At 43.6% G+C, this 19749-nt stretch overlaps 1 protein-coding gene across 1 annotated transcript; it reads left to right on the top strand.

Moving 5' to 3' along the window:
- The first annotated feature begins 458 nt into the window (after nucleotides 1–458).
- Nucleotides 459–18482, top strand: LOC131678722 (probable cytochrome P450 313a4). The gene is made up of 6 exons (XM_058959000.1): nucleotides 459–807; nucleotides 912–1164; nucleotides 1366–1492; nucleotides 17483–17650; nucleotides 17713–18133; nucleotides 18210–18482. Exons 1-6 carry the CDS (start codon nucleotides 462–464, stop codon nucleotides 18443–18445), a joined length of 1551 nt encoding a protein of 516 aa, XP_058814983.1. The 5' UTR covers nucleotides 459–461; the 3' UTR covers nucleotides 18446–18482.
- Nucleotides 18483–19749: the final 1267 nt, after the last annotated feature.

Raw genomic sequence — 19749 nt, 5'->3', positions numbered from 1 at the left:
TCTTTCCTTTGAAACGATATCGTAAATTTTAGGAAAAGTACTACAATGTGCAGGGCTATGTGTACGTGCAGCCTTGGGGCTTTAAATCGAGTACCATTCGTAACGATGCGGTCAATAATTTTCGCGCACTCTAGATACCGGTTATCTTACGGGTTGTTTTGGGGGGGGAGGTGAATTTCGGACCGCCAGGTTGGTTTAGTTAACTAATTGGTTTCAATGCGTAGTGATTTTTGGCATGGCCCAGTAATTCTTCGCTTTCCAACGGTTGATCTCGTATGTAATCGTTTGTGGGTATCCAATAAAGATGGGTGGCTGAGTTGTGACATTGCCGTGATAAGTGTACTGACGTAAGTTTTATTGTACAGGTAGTACAAATTGAAGGCGCAAGAAAAACAAACACCATCCGTTAGCACAAGTGTGTCGTTTTTCTCAGTTTGATACCGGTGCTGTGCAGGATTAGTATGTTTGTCCTAATAGCGATCATTGCAGTGTTGTGCAGTGTACTCTATCTTAGTCATCGGTGGAAGTATGCATTCGCGGACGGTTTGCCTGGATTGAAACCGGTGTATCCGTTGCTTGGGAATGGAGACATTATGCTGGGGAAAAGTGATGTGCAACGTTTTGATACCATGGTGAAAATTTGCAGTGAAAATGATCGACTGGTGAAGGTGTGGGCAGGTCCTAAACTGTTGCTCTTCACGTGTCATCCGGACTTAATTCAGCAAATCCTCTCCAGCCCGGATTGTTTGGAAAAACCTTTCTTGTACAGATTTGCTGGATTCGAACATGGACTGTTTACATCGAAATGTATGTATTTCGAATGCTTAGATAATGTCGTGTGAAAGTGTTTTTAGTTGTATATCGAAAATTTCGGAAACATGTGTTTGAGAGTCTATCTTATTATCCCGCAGATAAACTGTGGCGTGGGACGCGCAAACGCCTTAATCCCTGTTTCAATCAGCGTATACTGCATGGATTTTTTCCAATGTTCGAAAAATGTGCGCGTAAGATGATCGATAGGCTGAACAATTGTTTAGATGGGACAACGGTAAACATGCACATGTACACTACACTCTGCACTCTAGAGATGGCATGCGGAACCACTCTGGGAAGTGACATTTTGCAGTGTAATGGCAAGAAGGAATTTGTTCGCAGCCTTGATGTGTAAGTTCCATCACTTTCCCACCTAAAAACTAAAAAGTTTTTTACCGTTTTATTAAAGCTAATTTTCAAATACTTTTATTGTTATTATATGCAATGCAGTTTCTACGATATGTATAGTCACAAAATCAAGAACAAACTGTCCCTGCTTTCCCCTATTTATTCTGAAAAGGCAGCAAATTGGCTTACGTCCCTTTATTCCAGAGCTTTCAACGAGGCAGCACGGCGAATGGTAAGCGTTCATCTCTACCTGGATGTTGTTTACCGGCATACTAGATACTACAACGAGATGATGCAGGCGAGGGAGCTGGTGTGTGACTTTTTCAAACGGGTAAGCCAAATACACAGTGTTATTTAATTTTCTTGATGACGATTAACAATGAAGTATGAAGTGAACATTTCATAATAAGTTATCCGTAAACTACGCTAAGCTTTCTAAAAATCTGTTGGCTTATCTCACGAAAGAAAGGCTAATTACTTCAGAACTCTACTTTATAACTGAGCACTAGCGAATGTATGCTGTAGATTGGGTCAGCTTAACTGGAATGACAAATATGCAATGGCGACTTTTTTTATTGTAGGTGACTGAACTAATTTTTGCTAAATTAAATGGAAAACGAAAGCGTTATATCCCCATTTGTTGCTATTGAATATTGTTTTGATTGGAAATCCGATGCTGGAGATGTTAAATTTTAGATGTCTAGTCCACTGCATACTGGACCCAAATTACTCCAGTGTTTACTTATGAACCATAATAATATTATTTTGATACCAGCATTTTTCATTAGCTTGCAACGGTCGCAAAAAATCACTTCATAAAATGGATACAGAACACTAGAGGAATCAGTAGCGTCTGGCTCAAATGGCACGTTCCCCATGTTGATCGGAGATTTGTGCCTTGCCAAGAATCGTCTTTTCATCATTCTCCTGATGGGAAGGATTGGGGAAGTGGTAAGGTTGGGGGTAAGGAAAACAACGACACAGAACAATTAAAACAGAGCATTCTGCACCCCCGGAGTGATGCTGAACGATCTGCAGGTGCTACAACAGCAGGAATAAAACTTCCAACCCCCGGAGGGATTTAAAACCTCTATTCAAACAGTGAGCGGATATATCAACACCCCCGAGGGGATATTGAGATAACAGAACGACAACACCCCCGAAGAGATATTGTCATTCAAATACGGCTTAAAAAAACTATAGCTCTTTACCACACTGGGTTAGGAACAAAAGTATATCCTTAAATTTCAGCTCTCTGTACATAGGTTCATCTATGTATGGAGAACCAAAAATCCGGATGCGCAATTGCATTAATACAGGGCAATTGCATATCAAATGATATGATGTTCCGTAATCGGATTCACAAAGATCACATGAATAATACTCAGCGCGCTGAATAGTAGCTATGTGATAATTGAGTTTGTAATGTCCAGTCAGTGCCCTGACCAGAATACTACAGTTGTGCTTGGAAAAATGCAACAAATTTCTTGACATTTTCGGACTCACATCCGGCACATTGTTTGAACGCAAGTTTGCAAGCTACGCCATTGGTTGGCATGTTCGAATGCAGCCCAAGAGCGAATCTTGTGCTTTATCCAACTTATTGACAGTGATTGAACTGGTTCTGGACCAACGAAATCAGTCGCAGCGCCAGCTCTAGCCAATTCGTCCGCCCATTCATTTCCAGTAATACCGGAATGACCGGGTACCCATAGAAGGTAGATAGCATTTGAAATGCTAAGTTCTTCGATTTGAGTTCGACGTGCGATTACTAATTTCGATCTCGAATCTGCCGAACTAAGTGCTTTCAGGGCAGCCTGACTGTCAGAGCAAAAATAGATTCTTTTACCGCAAATTCCTTGTTGAAGTGCGGATTGTACGCCACACAGAATCGCAAAGATTTCTGCTTGGAATACGGTACAGTATCTACGAAGCGAATGAGATTGGTTTAATCTCATCTCATGACAATAGACACCAGCACCGGCTCGGCCCTCCAACAAAGAACCGTCCGTATAACAAACTACGTATTCTTCAAGGAAAACTACATGTGAGTGGTAAGGTCACTGGGAGCAAGTGTATATTCATCCCAAGTAATCATTTGGGGCCACAGTCTTGTGTGGCTAGTTACACGATCTATTGGGTTCAGAAAGTGGCTCAAAAGCCATGGCTCAGGCGGCACGTTCTCAACCTGATTTGTGCCTCGCCATCCTCGCCTTTTCATCATTACCAGATAAAAGGAAGGAAAGGAAAGGAGATTAAAGGGAAAGGGAAGGGAGGAGAAAAAGCCGACATTACACCCGGTAAAAGATATCACGAACGTACTTTTCTGAAGGTGCATTTCTTCATCCCCGCGTATCCTTTAAAACAGGTTTAACGAACCGCTAAACCTGGTTGAAAAGTCAAGCAAGGAGGAAGAATCGCCCCTTAGTATTTAATAATAATATATTACAGACATTTGAACACCCCCGAGGAGATATTCAAAGTGCTGTTGAAAAGGTAACAAATCTAATTTGTAGAAATCAGACATCCCCTAGAGGATATGAGAGGCATGTGAATACCCCCGAAGAGGTATTCAATATGTTGTTTAAGTTGTCTGTAAATCAGACACCCCCGAAAGGGTATCAAGATTCATAAAGGATAGCCTCACTAGTTGGTAGCTTTGGCGAAATTAGAAGAATACCGTTGTATTAATCGCACATATAGCTTCCGGAAACCGTAGTTTAAACGAAACTTAACCTGTTCAAGGAGTTTTAAACAGTCGCAGTCCACGCTGCAAAACAGCAAGTAGCTCTCTGTAGAAATAGGCTTTGTTTTAAGATGCCGCCAGCGATGTACAGAAAGCTGAGGGTTCTGAAACTGTAAGCGCATCAAAATGTCACTGTTCGATAGTCGCTCGTTTGCATCCCACGGTATGATGATGCTTATTTTGTTTTGTTGTAAGCCGAATGGTTCCAAGATGAACTTGCAATCACCAGCCTTTTCATTTATTGTCTCTAAAGCACGCTTAAGCCAGGCACAGCTTTCCTGATTCTCTGGAGAGAACCAGATTAAGCCGTACCTGAGCCCATACCCCCGAAAACTAGGTATAAATGAATTCGTAGCTGGAGAAAACAGCATACGATTTAGATCTCTAATAAGAGCATCTGTCAGGTTTTTTGTGAAATACCCGTTCAACATACGAACTTGAAATCTTAAGTCTTGTTGAACATCGACACTTTTTTGTGCTGTTTCTGTAGTAGAAGTTAAAGAAACTTTCTTGCGGTTTAGTTTCTTACGTTGATTTTTATCGAAATTTTTTGCTTTCTCGGGAACAACTTTCGGTTGACCGGATGCTGCTGCATCTGTTAAATCAGATGCATCCACATCCACGTTAACCTCATCTTGTCCGTTAATGGCCCCTACCACAACATTTTCCGAAATTGACATTCCGTTTTTATCTGAAACCGAGTTCACTTTAGGCAACAATTGATCACCCTCAGAGAGATCGGTTCTAGTGTCCGGATTGTTATCAGAACAATGGTGTTGATTGGTAGCCATTGTTAACCAGAAATTTTCCAGAATAGGATACTCGATCTGCTTACAACCGCGTCTAGATGGAAAAGAACGAAATGGTGTTGTACCATTTGGCTGGCGCCCTAAGAGAGTGATATCACAGATACGCCATGAAAGATCGATATTAGCTCTCTGTGCTCAATTCTCATTTCAGTGAGATTGATCTGATGCGAAGAGTATTTGTCTACATTTGTGATAATCAACAGACACTATCAACCAATTCCAGAAGAAAATGATCAAAGTAGTGTTATAGCTAATGCCTGGAACTCTGAGAGAGTTAAAATACGGATGAGTCGAGAATACATATAATCATATGACTCAGTCTCCAATTCTCAATTGAGCGAAATTGAGATAGTATACTGATACACAAAACGATTTTCTCTATTTAAATTTGGAGAATGAGTGTCGATATCAATTATTAACGAGCTTAAAAGCTTTGCAAATTTACTTACGATCCGATACCTACCTTGTGGGCGCCCAAGGGAAATAGCAAAACACGATAAGAAATATTTATCTACCTTCTTTGGCTGGAACTTAAGTGTTAGAACTCACAGGAATGGGAATTGCCTCCAGTGAGTTGAACAACTAAGTATTGGTGTGGTTAATATTTTTACCAATGGCGGTAGAAAAGACTTCTTCCGCACGATAACACTTGATCATGAAACATAAAATAATGTGTTATCAGACAAAAATAAACAAGTAACTCCATTAAATTTTTGATCACTAGCACATATTTGTTTCCGATTTTGCTAAATTAAATAGCCACTCGCGATAAGTCTTCGCTTTTCCGATAATTATCGGACGAGCTGTTGATGTGACTGTCCACTACCCTGAACACTTCAACTACACTTGAAATGCTAAGTTCTTCGATTTGAGTTCGACGTGCGATTACTAATTTCGATCTCGAATCTGCCGAACTAAGTGCTTTCAGGGCAGCCTGACTGTCAGAGCAAAAATAGATTCTTTTACCGCAAATTCCTTGTTGAAGTGCGGATTGTACGCCACACAGAATCGCAAAGATTTCTGCTTGGAATACGGTACAGTATCTACGAAGCGAATGAGATTGGTTTAATCTCATCTCATGACAATAGACACCAGCACCGGCTCGGCCCTCCAACAAAGAACCGTCCGTATAACAAACTACGTATTCTTCAAGGAAAACTACATGTGAGTGGTAAGGTCACTGGGAGCAAGTGTATATTCATCCCAAGTAACCATTTGGGGCCACAGTCTTGTGTGGCTAGTTACACGATCTATTGGGTTACTGTTCCAGAGCCCAGTAACCTTAAGACGGTATGCACAAGAAAGTGCTTCTTGTTTCAGAAACACATGTAGTGGTTTTATGTTCAATAGTGCCTCGAGAGCAGCAGTAGGTGTTGTCGAGAACGCACCAGTCATCGCCATCAAGACCATCCTCTGAAGATGGTTTAACTTTGATTGGATTGTCATGACTTCTCCCTTCTGCCACCAAACAAGGCACCCGTATGCCAGTATTGGTCTAACAATTGTTGTGTAGATCCACTGAATGTACTTGGGTTCGAGTCCCCAAGATTTGCCGAAAGCCCGTCTACATTGGCCAAAGGCCATGCAAGCTTTCTTGATCCTGAAATCGATGTGAGCTGTCCAATTAAGTTTTGAGTCGAGAATTACGTACTTAACTTGATCTTCGACAATAATTTCAGTGTCAAAAAACTGCAATGGACGAGCGCCGGTTGTAATCCTTCGTTGCGTGAAAAGCACTATTGAGGTTTTATTTGGATTAACTGATAGTCCAACATGAAGACACCACCGCTCAACAACACATAAGGCTTGTTGCATCAAATCAAAAAGTGTGTTAATGCAAATACCAGTGATCATTATATGATAATCATCGGCGAAACCATACGTCGGAAACCCAAGCTCATTTAGTTTTCTCAACAAGCTATCGGCGACAAGGTTCCATAGAAGTGGTGACAGCACACCACCTTGAGGACATCCGCAGACACTCAGTTTCCTCATCTCTACTTGTCTTAACGATGAGCACAGATGTCGGTTGCTAAGCATTGCGTGTATCCAGTTCGTGATATATGAAGGTACTCCATGATCTCGTGCTGCTTCCAAAATGGATCCGAAAGACACGTTGTCAAAGGCACCTGCAACATCGAGAAAAACTCCTAAACTTGATTGCTTTTGTGAAAAAGCTTTTTCAATGTTGTAGACAACATTGTGTAACAGGGTGGTAGTAGACTTCCCCCGCTGATATGCATGTTGCATTGCATGCAGCGGGTGCTCGCCCAAGCTACCATCCCGAATGTAGTGGTCGATTAAACGTTCCACTAATTTGAGAAGGAAGGAGGTCAGACTGATCGGTCTAAAGCTCTTTGCCTCCTCATAAGTGACGCGGCCACCTTTGGGAATGAATTTGACAGTTATTTCCCGCCACGCTAATGGAATGTATCCTGTTGCAAGACTGCAAGTAAGAACCTTTTTCAAAATATGCTTGAAGTGTTCATATCCTTTTTGTAGTAGAACTGGAATAATTCCGTTCTTTCCCGGAGACTTATACGCAAAAGCAAAACTTTCAATCGCCCATTTGATCGATTCGGTTGTCACAATTCTACGAGCAAATGCCCAAGAATCAGAACTGCCTGAAAAGAACTCAAGGGCAGTCGTCAGTGATGGCTCCGTACAACCTGGAAAGTGTGTATCAAAAAGATAGTTGAGTACTACATCTTCGTCAGACGAGTATTCACCATTAGCAGTTCTAATGGAACTGACATGAAAGTCTTTCGACTTCGAAAGTAACTTATTTAATCTACTAGTCTCGTTGAGACTTGAGACATTTGTGCAGAGGCTTTTCCAACCACTTCGCACAGAGGATCGAAGGGCATTTCTGTATGCTTTGCGAGCCAACTTAAATGCCTTCGACCCGTCCCTGCGTGCGATTCCAAGCTCTCCTACATAACTTTTTGAGTCGAACAAGTTCGGTATTCCATCAAGGTGTTCCTCTAGAAGCACGCATAACTCGAAGCGGACAAGCTTCTTGGTATGCTGCTACTATGAGTGAGCTTGTTTTATCCACGACCTCATCCAAATCACTTGGAGATTCAATCGTCGGAAGATACCCATGAAACCTAGTCGCCAAGCCCTCTTCGTAGAGGTCCCAGTTCGTAGATTTGGGATTACGATAGGTGACGATATCTAGCGAGACGTTTAAATGATCAAAGACGATGTACTTATGATCAGATAACGACGGTTCGAGCTCGTTTGGTACGAGCCAGTTTGTCAACTCATGCGTAATACTGTCAGAGCAGAGAGTTACATCTAACACCTCTTCTCTGCCAGCTCGTGCAAAAGTTGGGCGGTTTCCTGCATTAAGAATATGCAGATTTGTACTACTGAAGTATTCCATCAATTCGGTGCCTCTCAAATTGATATCAGAGCTGCCCCAAATTATGTAGTGGGAATTTGCATCACTGCCGATTATGAGAGGAAACCCATTTCTGCCACAGTATGATACAACCCTTTTGAAATCATCAGAAGGTGATGGTTCATTATGCGGCAAATATGCCGAACAATAGACGTATTTCTTGTTTATGTTGTCAACAGTCAGATTTACCATGGCAGTACAAATATCACGAGTTGTGAGGTCCGATATAAGACAAGCGTCAATTGCACTATTCGCAAGTATACCTGCACGAGGCATTTCACGTGGATTTGTCATGCCATTTTTGTTGAAAGCTACGAAGACGGGGTTAAGTAGCTTTCCAACATAGAAGTTTCCTTTATGGAAATACGGTTCTTGAATCAAAGCTATGGAATCTTTCCCTTCCTGCACAAGGCGAGATAGATTCATAGTTGCTGTACGTTTATGCTGAAGATTTATTTGTGCTACTCTAACCATATTCGAATACACCACTACACATTTCATCATCAGCACTTGTTGTACAGCAACTAGAAGATACCAAACACGTTGGCTTATAATCGCATGAACATCATTTGAATCCCACGATTTGCGAAGAAACGAACTTCCACTGTGTCAGATATTCGCATAACACAACAAGGGTAAGACCCACGACACTCCGTGCGCGACTGGCATATTTTAGTCCTGCCAGCCATTCAGTCCTCGGCACGGAGTAACACCTTGACTTGAGGACTCCTGTTTTCAGTCGCTTCCTACGACATGGGAACAGGAACCCAGTGAATCAATTCTTGGTTGACATACTTCAACCCGCCGGATGCCACACCGCCTCTAGGCTGGTTTTGTCCGGAGAAAGATAATAGAGTTATCAACCTCCTAGTGGACCACAGTCAGTTACTGGGGAGTTCGCCCGGCTCTTCCCAGGCTCCGTTCGCCATTGAGAATATTTTAAACCCCCTCAATAATTTTACCCATAGCACGGGTCGCATGACACTATGGAATTGGGGTTCCCTGTTTGGTGTTACCACCGGAACAGGTAGTCCGTAGTGTAATTCTTAGCCGGTTGAAACAACCACTACCGACACTACACGGCTTATCTAGGCTGTTCGGAGAAAGAAGCTGACATTGATGAACAGCTCCCATAGATGGCCGAACAGCCAGAATATTGTTTTGATTGGAAATCTGATGCTGGAGATGTTAAATTTTAGATGTCTAGCCCACTGCATACTGGACCCAAATTACTCCAGTGTTTACTTATGAACCATAATAATATTATTTTGATACTAGCATTTTTCATTAGCTTGCAACAGTCGCAAAAAATCACTTCATAAAATGGATACAGAACACTAGATTAGGATCGTTGCCGGCAACGGTGGTAAGAGCTTAGTTGTTTTGATTCGGGTATATTCCTGTAAAATGAGTCGCATAGAAGTCAGGTAAAAAGAGGTAACGCCATCATCTGATTCACGGTGGCTTCTCGGCTCCTTTGTGCTATTCAGTATCGAAACTTCTTGTGCCCAGTGGCTCTCTATCCGGTGTCATTCAACACTGCAATTCCTTTAGGCTCTTTGGTTCCCTTCACGCATCATTTATCACCACTTTCTCGTTGGGCTCTAACTTGTTCCTGAACTAACTCGGTCTACTGCCCGACGATGGAGCTAGCCTCTCCCGACGGAGAATTCTACGGCGAGAGAAGTTTTCTCGAAACTGAGCGTACTAGCCAGGTGCCGACGTCAGCTCGACGTTCTGGTGGAACATGGCACCCGCCTTGACGACCCGCGACCAGTGGTGTCTCGTCGCGGTCTACTCAGTCTCATCTCCGGCGGTGAATCTACCATACGCCGTCGGAGAGTTCCCCGGCACAGGAAGTTCTCCCGATATCGATTCTTCTTTTGTTTTCACTATATTTCTCTCGGGCCAATCGGTACGTTGTTGTGGTTCGTTCGGCGATTCCGGATGGAACGTTGCGTCCGGTTCGCTGGCATACCGACTACCCATATACGGTGATTAGTTACAGTTTACTCGACTATTCCCGAGGGTGGATCTAGCATACTCCGACGGAGAGTTTCCCGGTGATTGCTCTCTTGAAACCGTTGCTCGCCATTCATCATGCTATTTTCGCTGTAAGACGGTAATGATCTGCGTCACCACTCTGATGACCGCGTTCTACATGTTTACGTCGCTTGTCGTTCTGTTGACAACATTACCAGGGTTGATGTCCGGTTCTCCTGTTTCAAGCATCTCCCTGTATGTCACTTCGAACCTCGGACATTCGAAGACCACATGCTCCGGTGTTTCCTCGACATTCTCACAATCCGTGTACAACGGTGACGGTGCGTACAGCTGAAGCAGCCGTGGCCCGACAGGAGCTGTTCCAAATGACAATTGAAGTTTTGTGTCCCTCTGGAAGCAGCTCTTAGAACTTAGATTGTCCTTTCAGTATGGTAGAAAACTTTAAATGTTACTTGGAGTGTCAAATAGAAGTCTCTCCATGCTTCCTACGCACCCAAGCCGACACATTTGGGATGAGCCGGTAGGTCCACCTTCCATTCTCCGTTTGCCCCATTCCTGATGCCACCTCGCAATCGAATCGATTCTTACCATCTTTCTCACGTTTCTAGTGTTTCTCTGATTGTAGCACTCGATATCCTCCGCCAGAACGATGCGGATGAGGATCATCTCAGCGATAATGCATACTGCCTCCGACGATATTGTTCTGTAAGCACTGGCGACTCGTACGGCCATCAGCCGGAATGTCCTGTTCAATTTTTCACAGTTCCGCTAGGTTTGCAATGCAGCACCCAGGCAGGAACTCAATATCGTAGTATCGATGACGAAACAGTAGATAGCAGACGTCTCGTGCTGCTTCTCGGACCGACGATTCTCGTTATTGCGTTCGTTGCCTTCGTCGACTTTTCGCAGGCGTAGTCGACGTGATTGTTGAAGCTCAACCGGCCGTCGATTACCACTTCCAGTTTGTTTAGTGCACGCTTCGATGTAATCACTTGCCCACAGACGTCGATGTGCATCCGCTGAACCGCTTAGCAGGTGCTGACCAACAACACCTCTGTCTTGTGGTTAGCTATTTGATTTGACCCGGTTCATCCAGCTCTCGATCGCGTCTATTGTCTCCGTCACCGACACCTCCACTTCTTCAAGTGTCTCATCCATCACCGTTAGTGACACGTCGTTTGCGAAACCCACGATTTTCACTTTCCTGGGTAGACGTAGTATTAAGACCTTATCGTATATCCCGTTCCAAAGTATTGGACCTAGAATCGAGCCCTGAGAAACGCTCGCTGTGACTCGCATTGATTTCTGGACCTAGAATCGAGCCCTGAGAAACGCTCGCTGTGACTCGCATTGATTTCTGCCCTTTGTTCGTCTCGTACAGCAGCACTCTGCTCTGGAAGTAGCTCTTCAGGATTTGGCATAGATAGTCGAGAATCCTCACTCTGTGCAGTGCTGCAGCGATGGCTTCCCAGCTGGCGCTGTTAAATGCATTCTTCACATCTATCGTGACGACAGCACAGAATCCATCTCCTCTTCGCTTCTGTTTAGACGCCTTCTCAGCACTCTCCAGTGTCGATACTCCTCTACGGAATCCGAACTGCATCTTGAACAGTTCTCATTCAACCTCCAAGCATTTCGTCAGTCTGTTAAGGATGATTCTTTCCAGGAGTTTTCCAATTATACCCAGCAAACATATAGGCTGTGGCTTCCCTGGCTTTGGCAGCAGAACCAGGCTTTGTACCTTTTAATATTTCTGGGAAGTTACCTTCATCTAAACACTTCTACAGCACCGTCTTGAGCATGTCCGGATATGTCAAGATAGCAGCTTTCAGCGCCACGTTTGGTATTCCATCCGGACCGGCGGCTATCGGGGATTTCAGTAGCCTCAACAATTCTTCGAGCTCGTCGTTAGTCTGTGTTCGCCCCTTCTTCTTCACTGTACAGTGTCTGTAACCAGGTAGTCGAATCGTGCTTAGAGAAGAGTCCCTCAACGATTATCTTCAACTTACTTGGGCACACTTTAGCTGAGGTATGCGTGTGTTTTTTATAGTAAGGTTAAAAAGCCTGACCTGAAATGTTTTGCCACTCTGTGGGACCAAACCATAAAAAACACACCTTACACTTTTTGCGCCCTTCTTCCGTGTAGTTGAGTCTCTTCCTTTTAGCTCTCGTCTCAGTCTTTATCTGCTGATTCCATGAGCCATTTAGCTTTTGTTCCCGTAAGTCATTCAGCTCCCAGCCTTATCACGATCTACTCGGATAGTCCCCAGCAGTGAACTCGCCTTAGTCGGGCTGAGAGATACCCAACGGAGAAGTTTCTCTTGACACCGATACTCGCGTTCTTGAGTCATTTAGCTCCCAGCTTTATCGATCTTCTCGATTTAGTCTCCGGCGGTGGACTTAGCCTACTCAATGCGCCAGCCAGTAGGTGCTGAGGTTTGTCTAGAGATTCCGGGTAGAGCGTAGATTCCGGTTCACTGGCGTCTCAACGACCCATTGCTATCTGTTCGACGCGATCTACTCGCTCTAACTCCCGGCGGTGGATCTAGCCTATTCACGAGCTACCCGACAGGGTGTCGGTCAGTCGGTCGAGCCTGACGTCTCGGTGCTACGTCACGTACTACTCATCTGATCCCCAGCGGTGGACTTAGTCTACTCCGGTGGAGTGTTCCCCGGGGACGAAATTTTTCCCGAAACCCAATTTGTGGTTTCAGGCTTTTTAACCAGCGGGCTACTTTGTTGATCCCTTCACCACTTGCTCTGCAGTTCGGAGAAGGCTCTCGTAACTACTCTGTTGACATCATCCCAGATATATTCTTCGTGGGACATCTCTTTGACGATATTGTAAACTGTCACACCAGGCAACTTCGAACTTCTTCGAGCCTACGGCATTCAAAGACCCCGTTTTCCGGTGCCTGTTTCACGCTCATGCACTCCGGGCAATGAGGTGATGAAACATGTCCAAACCGATGCAGGTACTTCCGGAAGCATCTGTGCCCGGACCAAAACCTCGTCAAATTGAAATTCTACGGCGACACATTTGGGATGAGTCGGTTGGTCCAGCTTCTACTCTCCCCGTTGTCCAACTCTTGCTGTCACTTAGCTAACAAATCCGCTCTGATCAGTCTCCTTGCATTTGGTGTATTCCTCCACTTGTAGCATTCCACGTTCTCAGCCAGAGTGATGCAGATGGAAATCATCCCGGCAATGACGCATACCGCCTCCGACGAATGCTCGCGCCACGGACGTCAAATTCATCCTCCTCCGCTTTGAGTTCAGCGCAGTAGCCAAGGCAGGTACGCGATACAACAGTATAGAGGATGAGATGTCCTGGTGATGCGTTAGTTGTTCTAACAGCCTTCTCACATATATAGTCGACAAGGCTGTTGTTATTTAATCATTCGTCGACCATTACACTCAGGTACTTCAGCGCACGACCGCTGTACACAACAGGCTGAACACGACATGCTGGATTTCTTTCGGTTGCTGATCTCCGTGTTGTGGTGCAACTTGACATCAGCCATCTAGGTTTCCACGATGCCTATTGTCAACATTCGCCCTTCCTCAAGGGTCTCGCAGGTTACTGTCAGGAAAACGTCTCCAAGCAACACTTGCAACATGTAATGACAGCGATTTGTTGAATAGCCTTAAACTTTTGCTGGTGGGTGCGCTTTTTTGGTTGCTAAATCAGTTGAATAGTGGTTGGTTTACACTTCTTTTCAACGAATTATGTTGCAGAAACTGTTAGTCAAGAATCGGTGTTGCTCGGGTCATATGCCAAACTGACAAGTGTTAACACTCCGTTGTACATTAAATTCTAGAGCGTTAGGTCGAGTATGGAGCCCTGGAATACACCCGCCGTGATCCTAATCGACCTCTGCCCCATGTTCATCTCGTAGACTAGTACTCGGTTCTGAGAGTAACTTTTCAGAACCTTGCACAAATAGTCCGGGACTCGCATTCTGCGTAGAGCAACGCAGACAGCAACCCAGTTGGCGCTATTGAACGCGTTCTTCACGTCGATCGTTGCCACGGCGCAGTAGTGATGACTGTGCGTATGGCGTCCACCGTCGAATTCAGCTTCCGGAATCCGAACTGCCACTGCGGTAGTTCGTTCTCATTTTCAGCGTAGATCGTCAGTCTGTTGATCACGACCCTTTCCAGATGTTTTCCAAGAGTACCCAACAGGCATACAGGCTGATACGATGCTGGATCTTCCATCTATCCGGGAAGTAGTCTTCGCCCAGACATTTGTGTAGAACTATGCTGAACATGTTCGGAAACACCAGGATAGGGCTTTCCTCGCTTCTAACCCTTCCCCACTATAAAGAGCTCGTGGTTGGAGACTCGGTTGTCACCAGCATTTCCACCGTATACATCAACGTACGATGTAGTCGGCCATGCGACTGGGTCGTGCTTCGGGAAATTATCAGTTTGTCAGCGCATGCTTCAGTTGACGTCGTTGGACCCTAGATCTTGGTCATCACGACTCGGTAAGCATTGCTCTAAGGGGTTAGCGTCTCCTGCTCTGTACAGCTGCTCGTAGCACGTGGACTTGCTCAGCAGTATCTCGTGTGTAAACGCGGCCTTAGCCGCCCTCAATAACACCAGGTTCTTACCCTCTTTGGAGTCCAGGAAACTGGTGTGTTCTCCACTCCAACCAACTTCACATTCCCCTGCTTCGAGTGGGGTGGGTTACCTCAGCCAAGAACAATGCACGCTCATCAACATCATCCCTCAACGTTGCCTTGTCCTACTCGTCTTTTGGATTCTAAGAACCATCTTCTTGATGTCCTTATGGACATTGTTTTTCGCTTCGACGCACTTGTAAAGCTTCTCCATTAAGATTTTCGCTCCCACTACTTTCGATGTCTGTATAGTTTTGCTCACCTCGCTCTACTCTGGCTGTTTCTGGTGCTGCTGCTGCTTCTTTTCCTTCTCCTGCTTATGCTGAATAACTTCAGCTGCTGCTGGGGACGATCACCTTACCAAACCACCCCTGGCGAACGGATTCGCTGCCAATACTGCGTATGTGTTTCTTGTTTGTTACGTAGTCGCCTCTTGGGATCCCATGGTGATCTATGCAAGAAGAGAGGTCAAATCCCCGACTATGTACGGGGAACGTGCCATTTGAGCCAATATATTCTGATTCCTGATTCCTGATCCTTCACGGGAGTAGTGCTAATGGTGCAACCAAGCCCAGTACCACCAACAATTTGAAGCGCTTGTCAGCCCAAAGTCGCTGTCCAATTCGTGATCCGTGTCCTGTCCGTTGATGTTGGCCATTACTAGTAGATGTTACTGGCAGCGATCCTGATGTGCTGGTTAGCACTCAATTTCCTCAGAGACGGCTGGACCGATTTCCACAAACTTAGTTTCAAAAGAATCACACCAAAAAATAATGAAATTTAAACGACATATAAATCAATACGAATGTAAACATAACAAGATTGAATCAAAAATTTGATTGAAAATTACGTTAAAATCAATTGGAGCATCAAACAGCATACAATTTTACACTTTCATTCGTGTAATATTACTTGTCATTTGTTTTACAGCAGTATTCGAGTAAAAATACATTGAAGTGCGTTGGTTTTCTGTTTAAGGAAACTGGAATTTTCAATCCACATGTAAAATTATAATAAAATTCGTTGTAGAAAGCACGACAAGTCGTGTGTATTTGTGGTGGAACTTAATTTTACATTTATATTCATGCTCCAAATATGTGCATGAAAATAAACTTAAAATTACAAAATATTTTTTTCTGTGATGGTAATGTTCCCAAAAACTATTCTTCAATTTTTAGTTGATCGGATTTGCAGTTCCGGAATCACGGGTTGATCAGTGCGGTCACACAGCCAATTCCTATATAAACTGGTTCTCTCATGATGCCCAAATGACGCAATTTATATTAAAATCACATTACTTGGTTTTGCGGACCTAGATCTTCACCAATCACGGTTCTTGAAATAACTTGAAAAGGGACATCTTGCCAAGTTCCTAAGTTAATGTCACAACACTATTTCTCAGCGAATTTTTGACCGATTTTTACAAATTTGATTTCAAAATGAATGACGTTTGATTCCAGAGTTACAGGATTACTCGGACAAATCGTTGGAGTAAACCTGATACCTGCTACGCTGCTAATTGTAGAAAGATGCCGAGTGAGCTGCGGAGTGGCTCACTTGCCAGTGTGTAGCCGAAAAGTCTCCACTCAAGTCTACAGATAAGTAGGCTATTAATCTTTATTGTTTGTACTTTGCTGGTTCATCGCTTTAAAATAAAGCAAGGGAGGTATTTAACTACCCCACAGCTCCGTTAATGGTGTTCCTCGTATTTTCATCGCGGTATATTATGTGGACGATGTTATCTCTTATTGCCTTGAGCTGAATCGTTTGTCTGGACAGAGAGGAACAGTTGTATCTGAAATTGCGTCAGGTGGAAGTGAAATTCTCCGTGCTTCCTGTTCATCCACGTGATCAGGTCCATGATTAATCGGTGTGTTCATTTTCGATTTGTCGCGTTGTCTCTTTTCGCTTGACACTTTTTCTATGGAGTTAATCCTCGTTCTTCGTCGAAATCCACTCGTGTTTCTGTTCTTATAGCAGACCAGTACCTCCTCCAGTAGTAATATAATGGGGATCATTCAGGCAATGAGGTAGACTGCTTCCAACGAAATGGTTCGCTAGGCGCTAGCCACTTTCATACTCATCAACCTGAACGTGCTGTTCAAACAAGACTTTGTTCTTCTCGTCTTTCTAACTGGGAACCAGGCTTGACATATCGGAGAGTTGTCGTTGATACGCTCGCAAGAAGTTTCCTCTCTACTGCTTATCACCGAATTGTTCGGCATGATTTTAACCAGGTAACTTTTGCTGTCTTCTCACAGGCATAATCGACGTGACTATTTAAATTCAGTTTGTCTTCGATTATCACGTCCAGTTGCTTTACGTTGCGCTTCAAGACCATAATTTTCGCCTGTCACATTTTCTTTAAGTTGCTAATCAATCATCTGCGTTTTATGATGGGCTATCGCCAGTTTTTTCTCCCCCATCCAGTCTTTATCTGTTTCAATCGCCTCTCCTCTTCATGTGATTCTCCGACTACTACACATCCGCGAAACCGACAATCTTCACAAAGCGTCTATAGCATATCGCTTAATAAATAATACAACAGTTATACGACAATCGAGTTCCATTTGGGGTTCTATTGTTAAGTACTTAGTAAATTGTAGTAAATTAGTTACGTTCCAGCAGTTTTGCTAATGCACAAACTCTAATGCAATCTTTGTTGGGTAACTCATATAGGAAGATATTAACGTGATTTCCAAAGGATTGATATTATTTTTACTTTTAGATCGTTTCGGAACGAAGGAAACAGATGTGTGGTGATAATAATAACAATGAAGATGACGACATCCATAAACCAAGAATTTTGATAGATCAACTATTGAGTGTTTCCCAGGACGGAAAAACCTTCAGTGAGACCGAGATTATCGACAACATCTATGCGGTCGTTACAGGAGTAAGATTCATACATCACAATTCACTGTTCATATTATGAATATTTTTTCCATGCATTTTCAGGCCAACGACACATCCGGCTTACTGATAGCACACGCCTGTCTGTTCCTATGTTTCCACCAGGACGTTCAGGAGAAACTGTACGCCGAAATAATGGAGTTCATTCCGAATGAGGAGGTGGAAATCAATCCCGACATTTTGAAACAACTAGTTTACCTGGATATGTTCCTGAAGGAATGCTTACGGCACTGTCCCGTGGCACCGAACGTATCGCGTGAAAATATGGCAGAAATGGAAATCGATGGTGTGAAAGTGCCGCCGGGGAACATTTTCGTTATGAATTTCTACGCCCTGCACCGGCGAAAGGACGTGTGGGGTCCGGATGCCGAGAAATTCGAACCGGAGCGTTTTTCCGCACAGCGCGCCAAGGATCGACATCCATTTGCGTTCCTACCGTTCAGTGGGGGGAATAGGATATGTATTGGTAGGTGCTTTTATTTTTGCTTTCCTTCGAGTCTGTTCGGAGGAAATGAATATTGATTCAAGTGTTTTGCTTTCAGGTTGGCGCTACGCTATGTTCAGCATGAAAGTGATGCTGACTTATCTTGTCAGGAATTTTCATTTCGAAACCAAGATACGACAGGAGGACGTGCGCTACAGGCACGATTTGACGATGAAGCTCCCGTTTGATCACATGATTCAGGTTAACAAACGACTTTTCGCAAAAGACACCGTAAGGGTATCGAGTCTAATCCATTGCGAAGACGGACGATTGAAATCGGCAGGAATTAATTAAATTAAGTCATTACTTAGTCAACGTATAAGCTATTACAAGTATGGAAATAAAATTTCATGAAAAATAGCTATTTTCTTTTTAAATTTAAACTCTTCGAAACCTATAAAGGATAAAAACAATGCACAGTGTTTATCGCGTGACGTCGGTAACTGCATACATAGGAATAGGACGTTGATTGATTCAAGTGCAACTTGCATGCTACCACTCCGGGAATAGAACATATTCGCCCAGATGCTACGTTTTCCCACGCGACGTTTTGAAGTGGTTTCTTCGTGTCGCGTGTTTTTTTTCTATTTTAACGTGATTCGACGTACAGTACCACCAACAAATCTTTGCTCATCATCGAACATTTAATATGTACTATAGTTAATTTCACATCTCGAAATCAGCTTCGTGCTCAAGAAGAATGTCAACTCTCAAGTAACAATTTAAGCTTTCACATTGGTTTATAGCAGCTTTCAGAAAAAACACTATGAAACTGCATATTAGGCAAGTATTACCATGAATGGTTCTCTACTACTACCATAGAACTATACACTCAGGTTTTTTACGCGGTTTTTTGCGCGGTATTTTTTACGAGGTTTTCATGCGGATTTGGAAATTTACGCGGTTTTCATTTTCTTACATTTACACGGCTTTCATTTACGCGGATTTTGAAATTTACGCGGTTTTCATTTACGCGGCCAGTATTGCCCGCGTAAAAAAACCTGAGTGTAATGTGATTAGAACTGTAGAAAGCTGTCATAACCATTTTATATTTCTTACAAAAGTAATGTACAGGATTCGCTCAAATTTTGAAAACTGAGGTCCGGAAGGCTGAATCTCATCGACTTAGTTTGACAAATTGGGACAATGTCTGAATGTGTATTTGTTTTTATAGAGTATTAAAAAACTGCAGGAAAAATGTACAAAAACCCTAACGGAACGGGTTTTGGCAGCCACCTCCTAACCCGCTAAAAAGCACTGCTTTTGCCTGATTCCTCTCCTGAACCTGATTCCTTCCGTGCACTACCTTACGGCATTACTTCGGGGGAGGGAGTTTTATTAGAAAAACTCTAGAAAGAGAACTGGGGAGACTCCATTTTGGATCAATTGGATTCGGGTTTACGTTGACAAAAATGCTGTTTTTCTCACCGCAGTTCTCTTTCTAAAGTTTTCTAGTTTTTATGTGCTGTTACTGAGCATACGGCAGGGCCGGCGTTACACTCTTATCACGAGTGGGTAGTAAGCTTAGGGTGAGTGTAATAGAATAGGGAATTGTTTCATTTTCGCAATACACACGCTTGCATTACAGTTACATTAAA

This window comes from Topomyia yanbarensis, chromosome 2, assembly GCF_030247195.1.
Source record: "Topomyia yanbarensis strain Yona2022 chromosome 2, ASM3024719v1, whole genome shotgun sequence".
NCBI classification, from domain to species: Eukaryota; Metazoa; Arthropoda; class Insecta; order Diptera; family Culicidae; genus Topomyia; species Topomyia yanbarensis.
The sequence above is the reverse complement of the archived record's forward strand: the minus strand, read 5'-3'. Positions and strand labels throughout refer to the sequence as shown.